The 18,868-nt window shown below is 38.1% G+C and overlaps 1 protein-coding gene across 4 annotated transcripts; it reads right to left on the bottom strand.

The window, feature by feature from the left end:
* Positions 1 to 146: 146 nt before the first annotated feature.
* Positions 147 to 17,895, bottom strand: ccdc187 (coiled-coil domain containing 187). 4 transcript variants are annotated; one of them, XM_056732918.1, is made up of 14 exons: positions 17,690 to 17,847; positions 17,181 to 17,269; positions 16,848 to 16,936; positions 12,792 to 12,854; positions 12,204 to 12,333; positions 11,688 to 11,778; positions 6,290 to 6,368; positions 3,894 to 5,024; positions 3,286 to 3,398; positions 2,154 to 2,219; positions 1,935 to 2,069; positions 1,391 to 1,479; positions 1,230 to 1,291; positions 147 to 1,150 (listed from the first exon to the last, which is right to left on the bottom strand). In XM_056732918.1, the coding sequence occupies exons 3-14, from the start codon at positions 16,897 to 16,899 to the stop codon at positions 990 to 992; spliced, it is 2,172 nt and encodes a 723-aa protein (XP_056588896.1). In that variant the 5' UTR covers positions 16,900 to 16,936; positions 17,181 to 17,269; positions 17,690 to 17,847; the 3' UTR covers positions 147 to 989. The 4 variants fall into 4 exon arrangements, with proteins under 4 accessions (XP_056588896.1, XP_056588899.1, XP_056588897.1 ...); XM_056732921.1 differs by lacking the exon at positions 3,894 to 5,024 and having other exon boundaries at positions 17,690 to 17,846; XM_056732919.1 differs by lacking the exon at positions 17,181 to 17,269 and having other exon boundaries at positions 17,690 to 17,839.
* Between the last annotated feature and the right edge of the window lie 973 nt (positions 17,896 to 18,868).

Here is an 18,868-nt window from a genome sequence, read left to right as displayed (position 1 = left end):
GATGTCACTTTCATTTCGGGCAGGGAAGCGGTGTCTTTGGGTTTCTGTGGCGGTACTTGCAGAAATTTACATGATGAATTTACTGGGAATTAGGGAAAGTCTTAACCTCTCTTTGCTAACTGAAGCCTAAAAAGCCACACTATTGCTAATGTACACGTAAAAACTTTATTACTGGTAGTGATGATATATATCAAGATATTGATATTAAACATACAGTATATATTTTGTTATCTGTACAAAGCTTGCTTAATCTTATAAGCACTGAAGAACCATAAACTCTTTACACATTATGCTCTCAAGTACTGATAACCATGAAAGTACATATTGGTGCCACTCAGCATGAGTGTAAAAATATTACATATTTCAAATTGTTGCACTTACTGACAGCACATGTGGAATATGCGAGCGACCTATACACAGAGACGTTTCTCTTAAGTTATTAAATATATAGAATACGCTTTTTAAACGTAGAGTTTTTTTTTTGCTTCCGTTACAAATGCCCAAAAATACTTGAAAATAAGTGGAAATAACATCAACAGGTGAAAACTGAACACCTGTGTGGGTCCTCAAATAGAAGCAAAAATATTATTCTAAAAGAATCGATCTCACTCAATCTTTAGAGAACAATTACGCAGAAGAACTCCAGAGAGGTTTACTCAACCGTATTGTATCATTTTAGGTTTCCAGATAGTAGTAATGGACGCTTTACCACTGCAGCGTCATACCAGCTGCAGAATAAAACCAAAACAACAAAAACTAAAGCGTGAGAATGTGACCTTGACCGTGACCAATGGTGATAACAGGGGCATTAACTGTAAATAGCTGTATCATCTGGAGTGTCCCTGTTTTGCTTAAGAGATGATGATTAAAAAAAACATCCCACAATAGAAGACTGGAAAGTCCCAAACGACTAGGACCTGCAATTTATCTCAAATATTTAATGAGAATATATTCAAAGCTGCCGGACATTGATTTGTCCTTGTCCGTTATCACTGCTGCTTGCAATTCTCTTTCTGTTTGATATTTTCTTTCTTGTCCTTCGACTTCACTCGTACTGGTTTGTCATTATGTCGTTTTGTAGGTGGCACAAATGTAGGTTGCTCGTCCATAGGGTTACACAAACCTCCTTGTTGGGATCCTTGATTTGCTCCTGTGAATAGAACATGATTCATAATTCAATCTTTTTCAATTAATTACTAGAACAGCCATTCAAAATTAATCCTCCCTACCATTAATCTCCTTTCTATGAAAGGTGGGGTCCAGATCTTCTGCAACGTTCCTGGTGGGTTGTCTGTTGCAAAACCAGACAGGCAGACATTGAATAAATGGTGCTGGTTCTCCAATGGTACTGTATACACAAATCCAAGAGAGAGAAGATAAAGGGACTTACGCTGCCATGGAAACAGGGCTAGAGAGCTGATGGTCAGCGGTTGAGTCATCAATAGGCGAAAGAAGCCCATCTGAGTCCATTCTCTCTCTCTGCAATGTCAATAGCAGAATTCTCGTTCAGAATTAACTGGAACTGATGAATTACTTGAAATATCTAGAAACTGACATTTCGAGAAAGAGCTAGGAAAACATGCATTATATTACTAATAGAACAAACACACACAAACAGCACACACTGACCCAAAGAAACCCATGAGCTGTGCAATTTGGTGGCAATATTAATCTGGTTAATAAATAGTAATCCCTACTTCCGAGGTAACATTTGTCAATACCAATGAATCATGTATCCACTTCACGTGTGTAACCAGTCTAACAGCACCTGCAGGATGGTCGACTAAAACTCCTTGGAAATCAACCCCAAAAAAAGAAAACACCAGCTCGAGAATTTCCTTGGCAGGTGAAGTTAGACACATTTCTGTCTTTAAATGGAAATTAGTGAACATTGACATTCCGTATCACCCTCAAAGTGCCGTTAGTGGGCCTACCTGTCCGTCACATTCTGCTCTCCTTTCATAATCCGTCACAGTGTCTCTATACTCCCGTCTAGGTCCAACAAAGTCCAGCTCAGCAGACCTCCGTTTAGCCTTGATCTCTTGTTTTTGTATGAAACGTGCAATTTCCTGACAGACAGTAAAGTAAATGATGGTTATGAGTTACACGGGGAACATAGCCCTCTCATAACATATCTATTAAACTCTGCTTACCTCATCCTGTGCGACCTGGGCCATTCTGAAGTCTTCCGGACTGAGAGGAGAAGACCCCTGCTGAGTCTGTGAAAGAAGAGAATGACCTTATGCGGCACCTACACTCCCAACTTGATTTTTGGTCCTTTTTAACAGCTTTTTTAATTGACGGTGATAGACTGGACTGAGTCACCAACATGAGTATTAAATGCTAAAGCCGTATTTGGACAAATCATAACCCAATTATGCCATTTAGAAAATCTGAGTTACAATCCTTATCCACCAACGTTTTAATTTACTGATTCAGCTAATATCTGCGCATACATGTATACAAATATGGAATTGCAGAAGGTCACATGTTCTTGATGCATGCATCGTATAACTAGGGCTGTCAAACAATAAATCGCATCCAGAATAAAAGTTTGTGTTTACATAATATATATCTGTGTACTGTGCATATTCATTTTGCATTTATAAATACAAACACATGTAAATAATTCCTAAATATGTATACATGTATTTATTAATATTTACCAATAACTTGAAATAATTCATTTAATATCTTCAAGCTATCGAATAATATGAATAAATGCATGTATACATATTTAGGAAAATATTTACATGTGTATGTGTTTGTATTTATAAATACAAAATTAATATGCACAGTACACAGATATATTTTGTGTAAACGCAAACTTTTTTTTCTGGATGCGATTAATCGTTTAAAACTCAATCAAATTCACTTTAAAATTACTTGGTATAAATGGTAAAATACATTTGTTAATTGATTGATTGAAATATTTATTTTAGTTAGATTATGATATAATATTGATGAAAAGAAACTAACATTATATAGAACCGTCAGTTTATAAAAAGCCCACTGAGTGTATAAAAGGAAATAAACTGAGTATTTTACCTGACACTGATTGTCTTTTATATTTCAGTGAATTTTTACAGTTTCTTTATGATGTTTTAAAGTCGCTTTGACTCGTTTTTATCCAATAAGTTTAGGAAAAACCGAAATCTACTAATAACATCGGTTTCACTTTTTCTCACAATCTGAGATTTTGCTCATACTGCCAAACTCTCTACGTTGGTGGATCATAACTATGACATCAGGGTTTTAACATTTTTAGATATGTGGGATGTGTACCTCTGCGGCTAATCTCTCCTCCTCCTGAAGTCTGCGAGCCAGCTCCTCATCGAGGAGTACCTGCTCCAGCTCGCCAAGGTCAAGAGCTGTCGTCCTATTCCTCCCAGTGGGTCCTGTTAAGGGAGAAGAGCACAGCTGATGTCAGCCAAGATTAGAGATAGACCCGACACCTGGTTATTATGACCGCAACCTTCAAAACACCCAAAGTGGGAATTCCCTTTTCACAACACCGGATGAGTTCAAGTACGATCCTGAAAATAACACACACAACTGACAAGAAGAAAAGAAAAGCCAGAGTATATAATTAACATTGAACACCAAGGCGAAGTTTGGAAGAACCAAGAACATGAATCGTCTAGGTGCTGAAAGCATATAATGATGCAGCGTTGCGGTTTAAAAGAGAGATAGCAGAAGGATTCAGTCTCAATCAAGTAAATCACACGAAAATGTTTTCCAACCACAAGACGTACAAAGAAGGCACGCAAGGATGCAGAGGAGTTCTTGTCTACTGATTGGAGATACTTTGAAAGCAATGAGCAGATGTAGGGAGCTCTTAAAAGCCAGGGGTTGGGGGGCTCAGCTGAGGGTCTGAGCTCAGAAGAGGTTACCTGTTCTGGAGGAGTGGCCACTGCGTGATTGACAGGTGCTGAGTGATGAGAGTCTCTCCATCCCTCCCACCTCCCTTCTGCTCTCCATCTCCTCCTCCGTGCTCGATCCCTCTTCCTCCAAGCTCTGCCGCTCACTTTGGCTGCGCCTAATTCTGTGTTGTCGGGGGTAACGCGTGTGATCCCTGTCAATCGTCCTTTCCTCTGTTAATGAGCATGCTCTCTGACGCTGGTTTCTGGCCGCCTCCCACCTCTCGGCCTCCCTTAAAGGGCCAGGTCGCCTCACTTCCGTCTCTATCAATGGTGTATGATTTAAAGGTCTTACCATATTAACTAAATTTGAATCATCCTGGGTACACGTTCTGCTTCCTCCACGCATCGATGTCCGTCTGCTCAGCCTGACGTCGCCATGGTAACTACGTCGCATCGAGACGTTACGCCGGAAACCCGGATCTTGAGTCTGCTGGTGGTCACCTAATCTTTCTCCAGTGTTCAGGTGTTTGTCCCTCTCCCTACCATTTTCATGTAAACTGTAGCCGTTGCCATGGTAACCGTTTATGCGGCTTCTCTCATCCAGAAAATGAACGCGTCTTTCCTTGTCCCTCTCCCTAAAACTCTCCTCACGACACCAACCGTCGCCCTGCGTTGTTCGGCCATGGCGCCTCTCACCTTGGTGGCCCCGTCGATCGGAGGCCTGCTGCTTTTGTTTCAGCATCCTCTCAAGTTTATAGACGGGCTCGAAGAGTTCTTCCTCAGAACTGGGGCTGAGGTAGCCTTGCTCGCTCATATCATTCCTTATGAGCTTGATCACATCTCCCCATCCTCCTGAGAGGTGAGATGTCCTGCTTTTCTGGCTAAAGGAGCTGCCGCTCGTTGTGCTCTTGTTATCTTGATCTGAATGACTTCTGGGAGGTCTACCGCAGCTGACCGCCGTTCTCTGCCCTACCGTGGAACTGCTGCAGTCTTGGGACCCACGACTCAAATTGGTTACTGTAGGCATACGCCGGTTGTCCTCAGAATCTGAGTAGGGGGGTAATTGGGAGCGCTCTCGCCTTCTGGTTGAAGAGCATTCGTAGTATCGATCCTCAGGCGAGTAAACGGACCGAGGTGAGTACGGTGGAACACTTGAGGTCTCTTTAGTAAAGCCAACCATGCAAACACAAAGCAGGGGATTTGGGGAATGGTTAGAGCTCAGGAGGTAGCAAGTACACAGTTAACACATGTGAGCATAACCACGAACCACTATTTCAAGTTTAAAAGGACAAATATAAACCATTGAGTCATGCATTCAATGACAAGCATGAGGCTAAAATAAAGTTTAATGAACTCAGGGTGTGGTTAGTGTGTTAGAGTTGTTAGTGCTTTTGGCCTGGACAGACTTTGTTTTGCAAAGCATGAGAAGCTTGCCGACATGAACAAAAGCCAAATTCAAATGAAGACCGCCATTCATGTCCATCAACTTATAAGAGGATAACATCTGCTACAAACAGACAAAATGTGGTAAAACGTGGTAAAAATAGCTCTACTGGCTTCAAATAAAAACAGCTGGAGGGACTCAATATGTAAATGTGATGTAACTTGAAACTTTCAGAGAGGAAATAAAGGCCCAACTCTACATGATGTCATGTCTTGCTGAGCTATATTTAAGCTGGTAAAGTGGCTGGTTATAAAATGCCATATTGTTTGATGTATTGAAATGAAATAAAGGCTTGTGAAGCTGGACAGTTTTCACAAGGAGGATATGTGCGATACACTTTAAAAAACACTAGACATATCAAAGTTTCAACATCACACTTTCCACATTCAACATAAGGTCAGATGTTTGCAAGAGAAGCAAGCATATGACTAGATGAACAACATTTGCCATATGACAAGACTTGAAATCATTTAATTGGTCACATTATTATGAATGTCTACATGTCATGCTGTGTTTTGAGGTTTTATCATTTACACACATTTACTCATCTTCCTGATTGAAGAAAAAGTAAAAATATGTTTGATAGACCATTTTGCAATACGTAAATGAAACTGGTCCAGAAGCACTTCCCATTTCTGTTTCTGTTCTTTTCCACATATGTATCCTAGTTAATATTAAAAGATTTAATTCAATTCTTTATGTTCTGATTTGTATTTTGTTCAAACACTAACGTGTTTAAAAACACAGAAGTTGTGTCGTCTAGACTTTGCATAATTGGCTAAAACTACTATTTCTGTACTTCATCCATGTCTTCCAAATAGTAATAAATGGAGAACTACAGTTCTCCAATAAAAAACCAGAAGTTTTCGGGCAAGCAGACAGACACAAAATCTTACAGGCCCAACGCATCCTGAGACTCTCACGTAAAAACAACTCATAAAATCCTCTTTGAAACTCAAAAGACAATATTTTTTTATTTTACCTCTAGCATCTCTATTTTGGTAACTGCCTCTGCTTCTGACACCAAGCTCTTCCTCTTCCTGTATCCTTTTTGCTATTTCCTGTGTAAAAAACCATAAAAGATGAACACTTAGATGTTAAACTCTTCACATTTAGAAAGGGGGGGAGCTGTCTTTTAATTTTGTACAAAAACATTTAACAGAAACATAAATTGTGTGACTACACGAGGCAGAAAAACACACACCGAAGCCTGGTCGGAAAAAATAGATTGACAGTTACGTAGTTATGACACATCAAGGTGAAGTTAAGACAAACATAAAATTATACCCCATGAACCCTCTACCAAGGCGCCAGCGGAGGGGAATTTCCATGCTTACGCATCAAAGACCACAAGACATGCCTGCTGTTATGTCAAAAAGCCCACCTTGCAGAATCTTTAAAGGGCTGCGTGCTGCTGTTCTTGCAGCAAAGCAGGCACAATTTATCATATAACTGAGCACAATGACTTATGAATTTCCACTGACTGTATACGTTAGAGAGCTGTACAGTAATTGGTACGTTTTCGGTTTACTGTCATACTCCACTCATTACTGTAAAAAAGTGAAGCCTAAAAACTATAACCAGGAAATGGTTAAAGCCGGACCTTCCGACCATCAACGAGTGGATCAGCATAATCCAAGGCATCTACAAGACGGAAAAGCTTTCATTTACTCTCAGGTCTCAAAGAGACATGTTTTACATAATCTGGACAAAATGGACTGAGTATGTGAAGCCTGTAAGATCGGACTTTGTATGATTGTTATAGTTATAAATGAAAAAATATATACATTTTCTATAAGGTTGCTCTTCCCATAATTGTTCATATTAAAAATGTTAAAAAAAAAAAAAAAAAAAAAAGTGAAGCCCATCTTTAATGCAGAGCCCACATCACTGAACTACACACACTTGGTAAAACGATGTAAAAAAGCAATTAATCAATGTAATATACATTTACAAATAACGGTACAAAGTATCGTTGTGGTGAAACTATCACCTGAATCACTAAGTGGTTAGAAAAAATGAGTCACTTATGTCTGTAGTATTGGTTACTGTTTGACTTTATTATAGTATTCAGCTAGGTTACAAAAGACCTGCCCTTTTGATCGTTTCAAAGACTAATCATAAAAAGCATCACACAGATGAGCTGTAAGAAATGCCAAGATTTAGGTAATATACAACATGTGACCAGTAGATGACAGCGTTCTGCTTAAAAGATTCAACAAACACACTTAAAACACAAAAAAAGGGCTGTAAATCTGTCACACAATTAATCTTGTGTAATCTAAGTTTGCAAATAAAAGTTTTTGTTTACATAAAATGTGTGTGTACTGTATATAATAATTATTAATAAATAAATATATACAGGTATATATTTAAGAAATATTTATTCATACATTTTTATATTTATATTGTATATAAACAAATATTCAATATATGGGTCAATGACAAATAAGAAAATGTCAGGTGGTGCGACCATATATTAATTAAAAATAATATACATTTAATGTATTTAGCACTGAGTATTTTTCCCCTCATATATAAGAAATTTAACATAAAATCATGCCAAAATATTTTATTAAGAATTTTATTGAGAAAATTAACATTTATTTCTCAGTTTTGTTCTCTGTTTGTATGTTCGGACGGTCGCACCACCTGACATTTTTGGTCTTTCAAACACCAAAACTCAAAAAATCTATTGAATTTCAATAAAATGAAAAGGGTTTCTTATAAAGGACATATTGTAGATCCATTTGATATATGACATGTATTTATTCAAATTCTTTTTAGGAAAATAATGAAATTGGACACAAAAAATACATGTCACGTCATTGACCCATATACAAATACAAATCTTCTTAAAATGCTACACTGATGTGTGTGTATTTATGTGTACATAACTATATAGTACAGTCACATATTTTAAGTAAACAAAAACTTTTACTTTGGAAACGATTAATCGTGTGACAGCCCTAGGAAGGGCCTAAAAGTAACGATATGTACACTTGCAAAGCAGCAAAGGCAAATAAAACTTGCCAATACAAATTGTACACGATTTCCAACTTTTACCCACATAACAACCTCAAAACCCTTTGCAAATTTCATAAATAAATATTGCTGGATTTTCTGCATCTGTGGTTTGAGAATATAGAATAAACCTCAGTCTTTTCCACCACTGCAAGAACTTAAAACATAGTTTTCCAGCTGGCTGGTGATTTTATTGAGAAATATCATTAATGGATGCTATAAGTAGAAACATTCTCCAACATCTTTAAGCCCACTGGAAAGTTCAAAAATGTGTGCAGAAGGATTTAAACTATTTTCCTCCAGAACTCTAAGACAAAAATACGACTCACAATGTGCCTACAGTACAGACACTTTTTCAACTCTTGTCTTCTATCCTCTAGACAGATTATGGCTCACATCGGGACCAGTTTCTGACTCATGGGGTTTGACACAGCACACGTCTTCCAAAGCTAATCCTCCACCTAACCTCTCAGGAAGCCCTTTAGTCTTGTTTGTGTACACAACAGTAAGAATGGCTGGCTGAGCTTCATGTTGTTATTAACTGTTTCTGCTCCTGTGTCTGTCCGAGAGGACACCAGGCTCCAGAAAAGTGTGTGCAGGTGATATTTAGCACACAACAGGCCTTCATTAACACAGAACTACAGGGGTGTAAATAGGCTATGTATAATTGATGGAGTGGAATGACATTAAATGCAGAATAAACCTTTCAAAATGTTGCACATATTATATAATTTTCAGAATTACAAGCATTATTAGACAATAAGAAGTGAAAGATTATATTTGATCATAATTGCTGAATTTGAATGTTTTCCTAACATAACTTCTATATATCAAATACAAAAAGAAAAAAAACTTAATAACTATTATTTTATTGTTTTCTCATGAAACACACACTTAAAAAATAGGTTTATTTGAGAAGGAATATTGTGTCTTATAATAAAACTTCCATTGATTACATTTTCTACTATATCTTGAATCAAGTTTAACAAAATGATTCGAACGTGATTGGCACATTGTTTTAAGAATAATTCTCACTACACATAAATGCTTCATTCATTTATTCATATTTGATTAAATTTAGAGCGATAATCCACCCAAAAAAATCTGTCATGAATTACTCATCGTAAAGTTGTTCCAAACCGGTTTACAATTCTTTGTTCTGTTGAACACAAAGAAAAATAACTGAGGTTTCTGGGGCACCATTGACTACTATTGTATACAGTGAGGGAAATAATGATTTGATCCCCTGCTGATTTCGTAAGTTTGCCTGCTTACAAAGAAATGAAGGGTCTATCATTTTTATGGTGGGTTTATTTTTACTAAGAATGTTGCTGCGATTATTTGGAAATAGAAGAAATACAAAATAACTATCAAATGCCCTCGGTCTGGAGCTCCCTGCAAGATTTCTCCAATGGAGTAAAGATGATCATGAGAAAGGTTAAAGATCAGCCCAGAACAACATGGAAGAAGCTTGTAAATGATTTCAAGACAGTTGGGACCACAATAAGCAAGCAAACCATTGGCAACGCGCTACGCCACAATAGATTGAACAAGAACCTCCTTCCCCTAACTGGATCACTGAACATGGGTTGTGGATGTGACTTTAACATGACAAAGACCCAAAACATATTGCCAAGACAACCAAAGAGTGGTTTAAGGAGAAGCAGATTAAATGTCCTAGCCAGTCTCTAGACCCTTGTCCTATAGAACATCTGTGAAGGAAGTCAAAACAAATTGCTGAGCGACAGCCAAGAAACCTTAAAGATTGACAGAGAAGTGGACTAAAATGTATCCTGACACATGTGCAAACCTGGTGACCAACTATCAGAAATGTCTGACCTCTGTGCTTGCCAACAAGGGTTTCTCCACCCAGCACAAAGTTATTTTTTCTCGGGGAACAAATACTCATTTCACTGACTGAAAAGCAAATCAATTTATAACCATATAAAAAAAATCTGGATTCTGTCTCTATCAGTTAAAATAAACCCACCATAAAAATTATAGACCCTTCCTTACTTCAAACTTACAAAATATGCAGGGGATCAAAGAATTATTTCCCCTCACTGTACGTATATTTAAAATTATATATACACTATGCATTTTTTTTGTTCTGTTAAAGACAAAATATATTTTGAAGAATTTAGGCAAACAAACAGTTCTACGGAAAACTCTGACTACTGTTTTTGACTATCCCAGAAATGTCAATTGGTGACATTCTTCTAAATATCTTTCATTATATTCAACAGAAAAAAAAATTCAAAGGTTTGGAACTACTTTTTTGGGTGAAGTATCCCTTTAATTCCCCCAAAAAGTCTAACAGAATTTTTAAGTAGTTTTGCTAGAACTTTAAAAAAAACAAATTTTTGCCGAGCCATTGGCAGGTTCACACAAGACTCATGCAAGTGAGAACATTTCTGCAGAGCCATAGAAATCTGGTTTACAAACTCAAAGAATATCTTAAAACTCAAAACCTTACAACGTGATTAGAGTGTTATTGAAAAGAATTTATGAGTCAGCAGGTATTGCTTACTCAGCCAAAGTCAGATTTTCATTACAATAGAGATGTCAGAAACTGTTTGCTTTGCACTCAGTGAGTCAGTTTTCTAATGGCTGATCCAATCATTTTCAGCAATTACACCAAGAGCATCCAAGATTCCCCTCATCCAAGACACTCCCCATAATGATTAATAACTAGTCTGAATAAAGAGTTTATCTACAACATCATTTAAAAGAAATCAAACTGTAATAAAGCTAATTATTTTGGCAGGTCTGAGAGTCTTGCCTGTGCTTAATGTAGTTTCCCACAGACTTTAAAAGACAGCATGATACCCTCAACAAAAAACAAAAAATCATTTTGAACTTCAACCGTCCATTGAAATCCACTATATGGAAAAAAATCCTGGAATGTTTTCATCAAAAACCAATTCACCTTAATTTCTTTTCGACTTAAGAAACAAATACATAAACATCTTGGATGACATGTGGATGCGTTAATAATCATGAACATTTATTTTGAAAGTGAACTACTAACGCTCAGAAGAAAAACCCACTTTCTTGTGTTAGGATTAATCGTGGTTCAGCTACGAGTCTCGTGTCTCGCCGTCTCATTCCCTGCGGGGGATTTAAATGCACCTGGATTTGCTTAATGCGCAGTCTGAGTGACTGGTCCTTCTCTTTAATGCTCACTCTTGTGTGGTCACTGCTAGCGGTGACTAACTGCATGAATCAGCTGAACATAATCCCAGAGTGACTCATTAACTACGGGTTCATTTGATTCATCAGACAAAGCAGTTCAGAGGTGTGAACACAAAACAGGCTGGGTGAAGTTTTACAGCGCTGGCAGTAAAATTGCTCACCTCGTCTTCCACCTCCCTCCTCCGGGCCTCCTCGGCACACCGCTGAATTTCTTTCTGAATCATTTGTGCATATTCCGAATCATGTTCCTCCCTAAGAGTGTGCAGAAATGTATTACTAAACACATATTTATCTGATAACAATATATTTGATTCTTTACGTGCAAGGAAGGGGTCACATTATAAAACAACTCCAAGTGGACTTTGAACATGTTATCTGTCAGAAAGAGAGGAACGTAATAGAGTAACTTTTAAAGGGATAGTTTACCCAACAAAAATCTGTCATCATTTTCTCACGCTTTTTTCAATTTAAACATGTATGACTTTCTTTGGTCCACAGAACACAAAAGAAGATGTTTTGAAGAAGGTTGGTAACCGAACAGCAGTGGTACCCCGTTGAATTGATTTTGTGTCCATAAGAGATAAGAGGGTGAGTAAATGCTGACATTTTTATTTTTGGGTAATATTAGAACGTAAAACTGGTGTAATAAACTTCATTCAGGGTCACTATGATCTTACAGCTGGTCTGTGGTCTGCTGCTGAAGGACCCGAGCCGTGTGCTTCTCTTCATCCTGAAGACTTTTGGCTACACGGATGTCCTTCTGAACCAGCTGGTTCCTCTGAACATTAGATGTATAGTACTGTTCAACTAAATATGACAAAAGAGCACGTCTAATGTTATTTAATCGTAACATTTATTTCCAAACATTTGATTTGGGAAGCAACGTGGCAGAACGGTTCATTAATATAAGGTCATAAGACCTTAAACAAACAAGCCAGAACCGTATAAACATGACCTATAAAATATGAAGTGTGTAGTCAGCCAATCAGGTAAAAGTTAGTCAGATGAAGAAAGTACTTGTTCTGTGCATCAGACAGTCCGACAACAAAACGGTCCGATGCGGAGTCTTGCAAGATATTTCCATTAAACATTTATTCACATGAGCGGTCTTGTTACCTTATTCATTGCAATGCCCTTGTAGTTGTGTAAAACTGTTAAACGCTTAGAAAAGATGAGTGAAACTGCAAAGCTTAGAAAATTGTTTGTAAGCCATCATTAACATGGCTTATGTGTGGTGGGTGAAATGAGATAATTGTAGATCTTACTCTCTTGCTCCTGCAAGTTGTGTGCTAAAGCTCCATCCTCCAGAACAGCAAAACACTGGCACACTGTGAGAAAAAACAAGATAAGCAGATACTTAAAAAAAGAAGAGAAAACACTTTTTGTGAGATTGCTGGGAAGCTTCTGATGATCTTTCACCAGCGGTCTATATTTTAAGGGTACATTTATGATATCTGCAGTGTGTGAAGTATTTCCGTAGACATCAATGTTGAAAGCTCACAGACATTCATAGAACTTTTATAACTACTGTATACCGTTATTTCATGTCTTTTGTAGTCATTTCAGGTTCTTTTTTTAATAAATCAACGCGAGGAGTGTTTATATATACAATATGTTAGAAGACTTCTGTTCTAAAAGAAATTTCCTTTATAAAGTCCAGAACTCTTTCTACTCATTTTAACAAGGAGCCGCTCGTGTTCCAAGCCATAATAACAGTCTGGAAAAACAAAATCTGACCCTGGAAAGTTGAAAACAGAATTACAACTTGAGGTTTTGGTCCCATGAGTGTCACATTTCATTTTAAAATCCTGTGCTAAAGGATCAGTAACAAGGCACACTCTCCGTTGCTTTAGAGAGATTCTTTAAGGCAAATAAAACCTAAGTTTATTTAAAACTGTGTCAAAACTTTCTTGAAAATGTGCACATGTGGAAGTGCAAGACATTAGAAGGTTTAAAAGTACATAAAAGGCATGTTTGAGCAAATACAGCAACGGAAAAAAATAAGTGACCAAATTTTCATTTAATCCGCATTTCTAGATATATTGTGGTCATTCCAGTCAAGTGTCTGGAATTTCCAAACCTCAGGAGTGACAATGTCATCCAACAGCATGTAACAGACTGACAGCATGACAAGATAACTAGGATAAAAATACAGAAAAAAAGTTTTCCTAAATCCATATAAATATTCTTGTTGAATCACTTAAAAGTGAATATAAACTTGATTTCTTTGCTGTATTTGAGGTCTGAAAATATACAGAGCATCGTTTCTCCATTTTCCATTTTCTGCAAATGAAAACAATATTCCGGTTTTAAATTTGGGAGAAATATTGTTAGTAGTTCACAGAATGAAACATTATCATTACCATTTACCTAAGCTCATACCTAGAAAAAGTACATTCAGAAAAACTGAAAATGGTCTTTGAGATGGTCTCTTAATTTTTTCCGCGGCTGTATATTTTGTATTACAAAGTGAGAATGAACAGAAAATATTAACCACATGTGTGGACTGAAAATACTGTGAAGTAGACACAGAAGTAATAAAATCTACGATTAATTCATCACTCTATTTGTGAAAAGACTAGCTGCTCATATGAAGCACAAGAGCATTGACAAAACCAGTTATACAAATACACACTATTACACCAACTTCTTGAGATTTCAGAAAATTATTGAGATTATTTGCCAGATTAATTGTAGCCTTTAAAAAATGAGGTTCAGCGTAAATTGTTGCTCTGCTATCGGTGTTACTAAACACAGTCTCCTTACAAACACGTCCTCGGCAAAACCTTAACATATTTCTGTCCGGCGTCACTCGGACCATCCGCAAACCACATTCAATATTACCGTCAACCTCATTTAGTCGATTGCAACCTTGAGGTCAGCTATTTAAAAGACGGCTGAGAGACGGGCACTGTCGAACAGAAGCCTTTAATGACAAGTTGCAGACTGGGCTTCATCACTGCTTTTGTGGTCAGGACGGAGAACAAACAGACATTGAAAGCAGTAAAAACAACCCGCCTCCATGTAACCACTGGATTCACACTTAACACTTTAAACTTAAACAGAAACTCCATGTGACCCTATGCTTTCCCTCAGGATCCCTGAGCAAATGTGCTGAGATATAGTAGCATTACAATAACAGCCTACTGACTTCAGTATAACCTTTGACCTGCACAGCTGGTGGAAATCTATCTATAACATCAAACTGTCTAATGGGGCGAACTTACCGACCCCCTAAAAATGTTATCGCAACGTCAGAGGATTAATCCTTCGGTTATATCCCTGATGAAATGAAATGCAAAACAAATCTATTCCCTGCCTGAGCCCACCTGCTGATCATTGTGATAGCATATATCACGTTGCATAAGCACTAAACAATATCCTCATCCATCCACACACGTGTCACACAGCAGTAATAGTTTTCAGATGCAGTACAGAGCAGTAAAAGATAAAGAAGTGTGATGGGGTTCATGGCTGAACGATAACAGAAACAGCCCGTGCTTCTGTAGACTTATGTTTGTTTTGTAGAACAGCTAAGAAACTCTTAGGAGGACAGAGCAGGACAAGAACTTCGGCAAAGAAGCGAAAACGTGACGACATATTAGTCCCGTCAGCCCCTGTAGTGCTTCGAAAGGAAGGGATGGAGTGGGCAGTTGGTTGCAATTCGAAAGCTTGCCAGTAGATGCCGCTAAATTTCATACATGTATCAAATTAGTTTTTTTTAATGGTGAGAGTAGTGTGGCAATTATTTTTTGTCTAGTATTATTCAAAATGTCAACCACCTTTAGCATGTGAGCTAAACACACTAAAGGACACCAACACCAACATCTGGTCTAAACATCTCATCCAACATTTAAAAATCCTGGTCAACACAAAACCACAAGATTTGATATGATGATCAGGTCATAAGTATTTCTTTGTAGTTCTAACTATGCAGAAACTGATTTTGAAACTGGAATTCAGCCTTTGAAAACGACAAGAGGTCTACATGATACGGCAACACTGAGGGATTCTCCTATGAGGAGCTCTAGAGTCCGTAACAACAGCAAGCTTGTTCTCAAGTCTCCAATAAACCAAAGAGGTTGGACTATAAAGACTCACAGATGCAGAATCTTCCCACGTTGCTGAAATGATCCTCTTGAAATTCCCAATAAATGTACTCATAAGCACCTGCTAACCCGCACTGAATAAACACTTCTTATTTCACAAGCTAACCCGACGACACGTCCTGCAGGCCCGCTTCTGGCTATGAGCGGTTTTAATGGCTCACCTCGGCATCCAAGTAAAGCGGCTGGAGAGAGGGTGTGGATCTTAAGCCGTCAAACTAGTTTTACAGAAGCTGGGCTAAAGAAACACGCTCATATTTCAAAGACAAAGGATTTTGTTTATGAACACAACATCAAACCTAAACCCGAGTGCTGTTGTCTGCTTAAATGAAAGTAGAGCCATCTTCATTACAGCGGACACATATGCTGGGAAGACTAAAAACAGCAAAGATGATGACAGACTACGGAGTCGAGACAGGAAGTCAATGCATCTTAAAATAGAAGAATTGAATTTAAGGAGAATTGTTAAGTACCACTGACACGATTTATAAACATGTGTTTTAAAGTATGAAGAGGGAAAGGGTCAGTGAAAGGGGACAGAGTTTCTCTCAAGGGAGTGGAGAGACTTCCAAAGCATGTCACACTATATGATGAGAACTACCAGAGTGAAAACATCCATGGGAACTGACAACTTGGGGATGACCTCACAGAGAGAGACTGTTTCGTAAATATACAAACACAGTCGCTCACACATATGTACAATAGTGTGGACACGAGATAACTGGTTGTTGCAGAAGGAGTGATGCTTTGTTCTACTGCCAGCGCTTGTTTAAGCGTGCACATGAAATGCAACACAATGAGAGCATTGTGTGTGGAATGAGAACGGAAGGGAAATCATCATCAATGTTCTCCCTTCAGAAGAAGAACCAGCTCAAAACCCCCAAACAAGATCCCTGCCTATGAGAAGATACTGAAGAAACATTAGCAAGAGAAAGAGCATTTTGTAAACATTGTTAGAGATCACAGAGTACATGCCGAACACAGAATACGACAACTGAGAGAGACATCCACAATCTCTCCATCCAAGCAGGAATCAAGCAGTCCAACACAGTGACCGGTGAAAAGAAACTCTGCATGCGGAGTTTGGAAATCTTTAAGCACAGGGTTGATCTTTCAACGCCGAACAGCCGTCTCTAACACACGCATAGAGTTACAGTGCATTAATGAGCAACACATGCAGTCTGCGCAAATAGGAAGAATGTCAGCCAGTCGTACCCTCCTGGACTCTGGGCAGGTTGGATTGATCCACCTCCAGCTCTGCCATCATTTCTTCTCAAGCCATTCAGGTCTGAGGACAGCGGCACCTATTCTCATAAAAGACACAGTTCAGTTAAAAGTGAACTTACAGTTTAGTTCAATTCATTAAGTCACTGTGCGTCTATAAAGAAAAATACGGAATTAAAAGAGAGGATTGCGTGGAAGCATTTCTGGTAAAATAGCCGTTCAAACATTTACACGTCACAAACATTGCATGAAGCAAGTTTGACACATAATTTAATAATAACAATACTTGTGATGCTTTACGGGTGCTTATTATTTTGTACTTACTGTATTTCAAGATGTCATTTCATCTCTTTACATAATTCTGTTTTTATATCATTGTAACAGTATCAGAACCAAGAAGATGAATGTTTACTCTGTTCAAAAAAAATACAATTAAACGAGATTATAAAAAGAATTCACATGTTAAGAATATTGTGATTTAAGAAAATAAATGCATGCATGAACTTAATCAATCCCCTAAATGCATTTCTTGCACAAGTTTATTTAGATCTTTGTCTTTATAATGCATAGACGCAGTGTGGAGACAAAACACACGACGATACGAACATACAACAGAAGGAATGCAAACCACACAAAAAACAAACAAAGAGAAACTAAAGCAACGAAAACAAACCAGAAGTCAAATCAAGACGAGAAAATGAAATGAATGAGGACTTTGTTTGATGACGTTCAAGTCTAAACGTTTATCAACTCCAATGATTCATAACGCAACACTTCTCTTTAAAGTATGATTCACTGACACTTCAGTTGTACTGTACGGAAAACAGTCTTACCTGCGCTGCGCTATTTACTTTGATACCAAACGCTCTTTTGTAATGCCGAAACGCTACTTGTTGCATACGAGAGCTGCTCTAAAGAGTTTAATAAGTTTGGAATAAAACCTTAATTGTAAGTTTCAATGTTTCAAAGTTTCCGCAACGCACGGTCTGTTTTTACAACGAGACAATGGTATGAAGCTTCCACAGGGACGGTAAGCGAGCGCGGACAAACTTCATGCGCATTCCCTCCCTCTAAACACACCGCGCTCATTACACGACTCTCCTTTAACCAATTACAACTGTCCGCAAATCATGGAAAATGAATGAGGCTACCATAGATTTATTACAAAATAACACCAGGGTTTACTAAGTGATTTGCAGTCAGTACGTTAATACTTTTTAAGTTTGCTGTAAATATTATTATGTAATATTATCATTGCACTCAAACGCGTTTTATTATCGTAGGCTTATATATCATGTGCCATTTACATTTAGGCATTTGACAGACGCTTTTATCCAAAGCGACTTACATTGCTTTATCCTATACATTTTACATGGGTATTTGCAATCCCCTGGGATCGAACCCACAACCAGTGGCGGTTTTAGGCACGGGCGAACCGGGCAGCCGCCCGGGGCGCCAAATTTTCACGACACGTGGGGGGCGGCACAAGCACTTGAAAAAGAAAAATAATCCGCGCCGCAAAGCAGGTTTCTATTATGTATAATATAACTGTCTGTGTTGGGAATTGGCAAATCGCCGCCCCTGCTTGCTGAGAAGCGCAGAAGCTGTGTGAAAACTGTAAAGGGGAGGGGCTGATCCCCTGATGGACAGTTCACCTCTCCCAAATGGAGCGGACAAGGAGGGGGGCCCATTTAGTGGGCTAAAATCAGTCACACCTTGACTTTCTTCTAAATAACGCACATTTCATTCATAATTTTAAAGCACAGGCCTATTTTTCCACGTTTTTTTTCTGCATTGTGTGTGAAATGGCTAATAAAAAAAGTTAATCCAAAACGATTATGTGGAGGTGAAGTGGTTTAGTCTTGTTTGTCGAGTGCCAGATAAACATGAAAGCGATGGAGAGAAAAATGTTTAAGCCGTCAGGTGCCCAATATAAGAAAAAATCAAAGTAGAAGCGGAGAAAGGAGCAAAAGATAAAGGTATGTAACTACGTTCTCTCTGTATGATTACGG

The sequence above is a fragment of the Triplophysa dalaica genome, chromosome 20, assembly GCF_015846415.1.
Source record: "Triplophysa dalaica isolate WHDGS20190420 chromosome 20, ASM1584641v1, whole genome shotgun sequence".
Classification (NCBI taxonomy): Eukaryota; Metazoa; Chordata; class Actinopteri; order Cypriniformes; family Nemacheilidae; genus Triplophysa; species Triplophysa dalaica.
Note: the sequence above shows the minus strand (reverse complement) of the source record. Positions and strands in the feature narration are given on the sequence as shown.

Bases quoted from the DNA above. Each gene is read 5' to 3' on its own strand.
- ccdc187 (XM_056732918.1), bottom strand. From the start codon at position 16,899: ATGATGGCAGAGCTGGAGGTGGATCAATCCAACCTGCCCAGAGTCCAG. The intron at 11,779-12,203 runs GTAAGATCATAG...GCACACTCTTAG, and splicing joins CAGCAGACCACAGACCAGCT to GGAGGAACATGATTCGGAAT. The intron at 2,070-2,153 runs GTAAGCAGAGTT...ACTGTCTGTCAG, and splicing joins CCCAGGTCGCACAGGATGAG to GAAATTGCACGTTTCATACA.